Raw genomic sequence first — 8,115 nt, 5'->3', positions numbered from 1 at the left:
CATGGAAGCAGCTGCTATTATGGCCATTGCTTTGGCAAATGGAGGGGTCTCTATCTTTATATGTCACTATTGAACTTTATGTTTATGTATAGTATACACACACATATATATACATATATGCAAGGTTGAAAAAGACGCGAGACGGGGCCGAAACGGTAGCGACCTCAAAACGTCGCAACGGAAAAAACGGGGCCGAGACGGGGTCGAAACGGATGTTGACTAATGTTGACTATTGTATATATAAATATATATTTACACATATTTTAGAGCTAAAAAATATTCGTTGACAAGTTTGTACCTATAAATACTATTAGCGTTAAATATAATACAAAATGGAATACTAAACTAAGTCAATTTTGATTGATTTGACCGACTTTTAATCGATTTTAACAGAATTTCTGACTTTTGACCTGCGTTGACCCAATTTTTCCTGCATTTGACCTGACTTTTGACCGTTGACCATCTTATAAGAAAACGGGACGGGGTCGAAACGGTTTAGTCATCAAAACGCCGCAACGGGCGTCGCAACGGACGCAACGGACGCCGTTTACATATATGTGATGAGTTGATGGTGAAATAATAATTGCAGGGGAAGCCACCAGATTGGCAAGATTTTGTCGGGATCACAACATTGCTATTAATCAACTCGACGATAAGTTTCATAGAAGAAAACAATGCAGGAAATGCTGCAGCGGCGCTAATGGCAGGCCTTGCGCCAAAAACAAAGCTTTTAAGGGATGGAAAATGGGCTGAAGATGAAGCTGAGTTTCTCGTACCTGGAGATATTATTAGCATCAAGCTCGGGGATATAGTACCGGCTGACGCACGTTTGTTAGAAGGGGACGCGTTAAAAATCGACCAGGCTGCATTAACGGGTGAGTCGTTACCAGTGACTAAGAAACCAGGTGATAGTGTGTTTTCGGGTTCGACTTGCAAACAGGGAGAGATTGAAGCTGTCGTGATCGCTACTGGGGTCCACACTTTCTTTGGCAAAGCAGCTCATTTAGTTGATAGCACAAATCAAGTGGGCCACTTTCAAAAGGTACTACGAGTACTTCATAATTCCTTAGGTACGAAATCAGCTAGATTCTAACAATCATGATGATATTTTTTGTTCATGTTCGTGTTAGGTGTTAACAGCAATTGGTAACTTTTGTATATGTTCGATTGCGGTTGGACTAGTTATAGAAATAGTGGTGATGTACCCGATTCAAAAACGAACCTACAGAGATGGAATCGACAATTTGTTGGTTCTACTCATTGGGGGAATCCCGATTGCAATGCCAACCGTGTTGTCAGTAACGATGGCTATTGGGTCCCACAAATTATCGCAACAAGGAGCAATCACCAAGAGGATGACAGCCATCGAAGAAATGGCTGGGATGGATGTTTTGTGTAGTGACAAGACTGGTACTTTAACACTCAACAAGCTCACAGTTGATAAATCTCTAATCGAGGTCGGTGAACAAGTCAACTGTCAAAAGTCAAAAGTCAAAATACAATATTGACTAATGACTTGTTGACTTTGTGTTTAGGTTTTTGTAAAGGATATGGACAGGGAGATGGTAATTCAATTGGGAGCAAGGGCTTCAAGAGTGGAGAATCAGGATGCAATTGATGCATGCATTGTAGGAATGCTTGCTGATCCTAAGGAGGTAACGAAAGGAGAAATTAATTATATTTACAAATAAGTCTTATTTTTATTAGCCAAAAGTCTTATTGTTATTTTTATTCAGGCAAGAGCAGGGATCACAGAGGTACATTTTCTGCCGTTTAATCCGGTGGATAAACGAACGGCAATAACATATATAGATCAGAGTGGAAATTGGCAGCGCGTGAGTAAAGGAGCGCCTGAGCAGGTACAATAAGCTATATCTAGACTGTTAATTATAAACATTAAACTAATCCTATTTTGGTCACATACTAACTTAGTATCTTCAAAGCTGTCAGATTGTGGAACTATGCGACCTAAAGGGTGATGCTAAGACTAAGGTTTTCAACATCATTGACAAGTTTGCTGAACGAGGCCTTCGTTCTCTTGCAGTTTGTCAACAGGTGAGCTTCTATATATCTAGTTAAGGGTGACAATTTCTACGCATTACTGAATGAGTCGAATTGAATTGCATTTAATCTTAGACGGATTATATAGACATAGATATATCAAGAGTCGGTTTATATGGCTAAAACGGGGTGAAAGTCAGTCTAGTTTCAAAGCATACAACTGTCACTACTGTTCTATTCAAATATCAGATTATTCTTGTGATATGACTTAACTATAAAAAAATATATTATAGCATATTATTGTGTTGAAACTCCATCCAACTCGACCGACCCAATTTGACCCATACTTAATCTTGACCCATCCTGACACATTACCTCCGACCCGTCCATTTTACCACCTTTGTTTCTAGTTTATGGAGCTTGGGTCATTCGATCTAAGAAGTTGGCTTCCTTGTTTTATTTATGCAGACGGTACCTGAAAAAACCAAAGACAGTCCTGGAGGGCCTTGGGATTTTGTCGGTTTACTACCGTTATTTGACCCTCCAAGGCATGACAGCGCTGAAACCATTCGACGGGCCCTTCATCTTGGCGTTAATGTTAAGATGATTACGGGTGACCAGTTAGCTATCGGGAAAGAAACGGGTCGGAGACTCGGAATGGGAACAAACATGTATCCATCTTCGTCTCTACTTGGCCAACACAAAGATGCAGCTATTGCCAATATGCCTATCGAGGAACTAATCGAGAAAGCTGATGGCTTTGCTGGTGTTTTTCCGGGTACGAACTCGTAAATAGTAAATACCTCGTTTTCAGATATATATGTATATGTATAGATATAATTTGGAACTGATAATGAAGAATGGGTTGAGTGCAGAGCACAAATATGAGATAGTGAAGAAGCTACAGGAAAGAAAACATATATGTGGGATGACAGGAGACGGTGTGAACGATGCACCGGCACTAAAACGGGCCGATATTGGTATTGCGGTTGCGGATGCCACTGATGCAGCCCGGGGTGCGTCCGATATAGTGTTGACTGAGCCAGGACTAAGTGTGATTGTCAGTGCAGTACTTACCAGCAGAGCCATTTTTCAGCGGATGAAAAATTACACAATTTATGCAGTCTCCATCACCATTCGTGTTGTTCTAGGGTTCATGTTAATCGCTCTTATTTGGCAGTTCGATTTCTCGCCTTTCATGATTCTGATCATTGCCATTTTAAATGATGGAACGATTATGACGATATCCAAGGACAAGGTGAAACCTTCACCGATGCCTGATTCGTGGAAATTAAAGGAAATATTTCTTACCGGGATCGTTTTTGGTACTTATTTAGCTGTTATGACTGTTGTTTTCTTCTGGCTAGCTCAAGAATCTGACTTTTTTACTGTAAGTTAAACTGTAATATTCTTATTTCCCAATGTTCAGCTCAAGGTTGCAAAAATCGCCACTCGGGGAGTACTCAGTCGAGACATTTTGGGAGTACTTGGATGTTGACCAAGTTTGACTTGGAGTGATTTTGATCAATATTAACTGATTTTCCGAGTAATCCCGAGTTTTGACCGATTTTCCGAGTAATTCAGAGTTTGAACGAGTTTGACCAATTTTGACTGGTCTTCCGAGTAATCTCGATTTTGACTGAGTTTGACCGAGGTTGACCGATTTTGACTAATTTCCCGTGTAATCCCGAGTTTTGATTGATTTTCCCAGTAAACCCCATTTTGAACGGTTTGACTGAGTTTGACCGAATACTCGCTGAGTACTCCCCGAATATCAACAACGAGTACTTGCCGAGTAATTCCGAGTTCTGCAACTTTGGTTGAGCTGAAATTTCACGGATCTAAATATAATCGTACTTAACGTTCGGATTTCAGGAAAAATTTGGTGTAAGATCTATTAGAAACAATGACTATGAGCTTACAGCAGCTCTTTACCTCCAAGTTAGCATCGTCAGCCAGGCACTTATTTTTGTGACTAGATCGAGAAGTTGGTCGTATGTTGAACGACCCGGACTTCTGCTCTTGACAGCCTTTTTAATTGCACAACTGGTGAGCTTTTGTGGAAATTAACATCACAGTTACCACTTACCAATTCTGAATTTTTTTAAAAAAATTGTATGGTAATTTTTGTTTTATATAGATTGCTACATTGATCGCTGTCTACGCAAACTGGGATTTTGCAAGAATCAAAGGAATTGGTTGGGGATGGGCTGGTGTTATCTGGATCTACAGTATACTATTCTACATACCCCTAGATGTATTCAAATTCATCATCCGATATTCATTGAGTGGGAAGGCATGGGACAATCTGCTACAAAATAAGGTAGAAATGTAGAATACATCTTTTTTTTTTTTTTTTTTTTTTGGTTAATGCTCAAAAAAAATGTTAGCTCTAAGTTGACTGAGTTATTTTTCTTTCTTCTATTCGTATGAGAAACTAGACCGCTTTCACCAACAAAAAGGACTATGGACGGGGCGAAAGGGAGGCCCAATGGGTCATGGAACAACGCACTGTCCATGGTCTCCAACCACCAGAACAGGCCGAAAGTTTTAATGATAAAAATAGCTACAGGGAGTTGTCCGAGCTTGCTGAACAGGCCAAGAGACGGGCTGAGGTGGCTAGGTACTCCAAATATATTCATACAATGTTATTTGTTTTATTATTTTAATTTTAATTTAATTACTTCTTCATACAGATTGAGAGAGCTTCATACACTAAAGGGGCATGTTGAATCGGTAGTGAAGCTAAAGGGCCTTGATATTGAGACCATTCAACAGCACTATACAGTATAAAGTTACTGAAGTGGTAGTAGTTTAGTTGTTGGCCTGAGTAAATATTTTGGCAAAGAGAAATAAGAATTAGGTACATTGGTAAGGTTTCATTTTTAGCTTGAATCTCATCCAAAATTGGATAACAAATGGATGAGATGGTGGAATAAATCCAGCAGACGAGATCAGTACAGATGATCCGCAGTTGGCGAGAAAAAGTAATAAGACTGGGTCATTAGAAGCATAAAAAAAGGTGACACCGGGGTGCACCAATGGCCAATACCCCTCTGCTTCGATGAATTAGTCAGTGTAGGCAGCCTTTGTATATAAGTTTATTTTATATTCCTTGCTAAAATTATTGTACTTATAATCACAGTTCTCCCTGTACAAATGTAACCTAATATTCATTTTGGCTCTCTGTACTAGTTCGAATAGCAGTTATCCTGTTCATACAAACATGCCAATCGCATAACAGTCTAACGCGTGCAAGATGAAGTCGAATCCTAACTTACAAGATCAGAAACCAAACTACATATTGCTTTGATAGAAATGTAATAATGTAATACAATGCAGACATGCAATAGCAGATAAATGAAGTTTCCACTACACGACAACATCACAATGACTGAATAAGTTTAGACTAAGCTACAATCAGTCACCTTGATTTTTTGGAATGGCTAGGTTTTTTGGGATAACCTATACGCGCAAGGTACCATAAAGCTCCTTCAGCGGCTGAATCTGCTGCACTTTTCTTGTTTTTATGACGCTCACCGATACACTCAATCGTGGTTGTTGACCTCGAGCTTTCTTTCATCTCAACAATCACCTTGTAGGTAAACCTGTTTCAAGTAAATCATCTCTAAGCTTTACAGTATATAAGGAATAAACTCTGTGAGTAAACATATTACTACAAAATTACAAATTACATAATTTATAATTTACTGAAATTATATTATAATGATAATTATAAGTATGGTCGATTAACTTACAATCTGTGATTACTCGGGCCTTCTTCGTCGTAACAAGCGAATACCGGACGTTTCCAGTGACTTTTCGCACAAATTTCGTACAAGGATGACCTAGATGTTAATTTAACTGGACCTATTTTCAAAACAAGATCAAAATTGTATAACCCAAAAAAGCAATAAATATCAAAAACCTAAAAACGATCAGATATATATCGTCAACAACAAATTCGTGGAGCTTAAACCTATCAGCAGGCAATTATGATCAATTAAAGTTGTAGGATAATACCTTGAGGAATAGCGGAAGATGAGGAATTGATTGATGGAGAACCGAGCGATAACGGCAGAGCTGAGTGATTAGAACTCCGGTTATCATCATCGGCATCGTCGCCGGCGGTTGCTGGTTGAGGGAGCGGCACCTGGTTCATCATATTTATTTTTTATTTTTTTTTTTTCAGTGACGAAAACAAAGGTTCACGGAAGATCTTTGCAATGTTGTAATCTGCTGGTTGATTATCACACCTAACAAATACTCAACTAACAAATACTCAACTGAATATCGTGTTACGTTTATACGGAGTATTTTATTTTTTATACAGTATATTTATATTTATATTTATATTTATACGTATTTTATATACTGTAAATTAAATTTAAATATTAAATAAATAGATATAGATAAATCTTTAACATTCTGACATCCTTCATTCAACAGTCACATTAGCGATACATGATAACGAGTCGTGGATGTGAGAGTGAAATTGATTTATTTTTTTATTTTTTTTTCTTTGACAAAGAAATGAAAACTTTTAGAGCACTCGGTGCCCGAAATTTTTTCCACCGTCCATCGAAAATCGACGGCGAGATCAACCGTCGATCGACACCGTGACGGCGTCGATCTCACCATCGATCACCAACCACCCAAAACCGACGGTGACAAAAAAGAAGCCGTTTGAATATTTTTAAAAAATATAGCCGTTGAAACGGCTAGTTTCTTTTTTTTTTTTTTTCAGTTTTTTTTTTTTTTTTTTTTTTTGTATTTCTTTCTTTTTCTATATATACACACATTCACTACAAATCTTCTTCACAAATCATCTTCCAAATCATCTTCACAAAAATGAATTTCAATTCTTCCGACCCAAATTCACCCAACTACGTTTACGACGAATCAAACCCGATGGGTCACAATTTTAATTGGCACGAATTTAACGTAGCTCATCCCGAACCCGAAAACACACAAACCCGAATACCACAAATGTCACCCGAAAATTACGCTAGTTGGATGGAATGGCAGAAGGAAAAAAGTTTGCAACGATCACAACAATCATTCACTCGATCTTTTGAAGACGAGGTTCCGACACCCACATCCGAGAGGGCACGAGCAAAGGCAAAGGCAAAGGGAAAAGGAAAGGCTAAAGAAGTCGAAAAAAGGCCAAGAAACACACCCGTAAACATCACTCAAAACACTTGGAACGAATGGGATGAGTTACGTTTGGCGGAAAGTTGGCTTTTGGTTTCCGAAGATTCGTTTGAAGGAAACGCACGGACGGGTATATATATTATTTATACATATTCGCGTTTATATATATATTTTTATACATATTCGCGTTTATATATCTATTTTTATACATATATATTATTTGTACATATATATTATTTATGCATATATATTATTTAAGTTTATATATTATTTATATTTATTATATTCGTTGTAGGGCAAAGTTTTTGGCAAATGGTGTGGCAGCATGAGTATCACACACGGAAACCGCCATTTGATCGATCAAAGGACGCTTTGTCTTCCAAATGGACAAAGTTAAATGCGGAATGCAATAAATATAATGGTGTTTATAATCGTTTGAAGAATGATCGAAGAAGTGGCTCTTGATCTTCGTGATCGGTGTGACACACAATATAGAATTGAAGAGCACAAAAAGTTCACTAGTCATCGGACTTGGAGTTTTTTGAAAACCAAGCCAAAGTGGCTACATCCGGATTCGGTGGTAATCGGTACTCGAAACAGGAAATTTATGCCGACGGTTGAAGAAGTGGTTGGAAATAGTTCGGTTAACTTGGATGAAGATGTTGAAGCCCCAAACAAAGAAATGTATGGTCGTGATCCAATACCCCGTCCACCGGGTAAACCGAGAAAGTCAAGGAAAAAGTCAAGTGATTCTACACCTTCGGGATCTTCACGTGAGTCGTTGCATTTGTCGATCAAGGAAAATCATGATGAGGTTGCGGACCGGAAAAAACAGTATTATGAATCAAAGAAAGTAGAAGTGGAAATGAGGATGCTAGCAATTGATATGAACGAGGAAGACAAGATGATCATCGAGAGGCAGAAGGCGTTGATTAGACGCAATGCGTTGAAGAGGTTCGA

At 38.4% G+C, this 8,115-nt stretch overlaps 2 protein-coding genes across 2 annotated transcripts; one reads left to right on the top strand and one right to left on the bottom strand.

Moving 5' to 3' along the window:
- Nucleotides 1-685: 685 nt before the first annotated feature.
- Nucleotides 686-4,794, top strand: LOC139865566 (ATPase 9, plasma membrane-type-like). The gene is made up of 11 exons (XM_071853638.1): nucleotides 686-1,042; nucleotides 1,131-1,457; nucleotides 1,536-1,655; nucleotides 1,737-1,859; nucleotides 1,951-2,055; nucleotides 2,470-2,779; nucleotides 2,877-3,391; nucleotides 3,877-4,050; nucleotides 4,142-4,324; nucleotides 4,443-4,624; nucleotides 4,698-4,794. Exons 1-11 carry the CDS (start codon nucleotides 701-703, stop codon nucleotides 4,792-4,794), a joined length of 2,478 nt encoding a protein of 825 aa, XP_071709739.1. The 5' UTR covers nucleotides 686-700.
- Nucleotides 4,795-5,291: 497 nt separating this feature from the next.
- On the bottom strand, nucleotides 5,292-6,180 carry LOC139869445 (ribonuclease 3-like protein 1). The gene is made up of 3 exons (XM_071857760.1): nucleotides 6,025-6,180; nucleotides 5,760-5,871; nucleotides 5,292-5,609 (listed from the first exon to the last, which is right to left on the bottom strand). Exons 1-3 carry the CDS (start codon nucleotides 6,164-6,166, stop codon nucleotides 5,426-5,428), a joined length of 438 nt encoding a protein of 145 aa, XP_071713861.1. The 5' UTR covers nucleotides 6,167-6,180; the 3' UTR covers nucleotides 5,292-5,425.
- Nucleotides 6,181-8,115: the final 1,935 nt, after the last annotated feature.

The sequence above is a fragment of the Rutidosis leptorrhynchoides genome, chromosome 9, assembly GCF_046630445.1.
Source record: "Rutidosis leptorrhynchoides isolate AG116_Rl617_1_P2 chromosome 9, CSIRO_AGI_Rlap_v1, whole genome shotgun sequence".
NCBI classification, from domain to species: Eukaryota; Viridiplantae; Streptophyta; class Magnoliopsida; order Asterales; family Asteraceae; genus Rutidosis; species Rutidosis leptorrhynchoides.
This window is presented reverse-complemented; position numbering and strand designations above follow the sequence as displayed.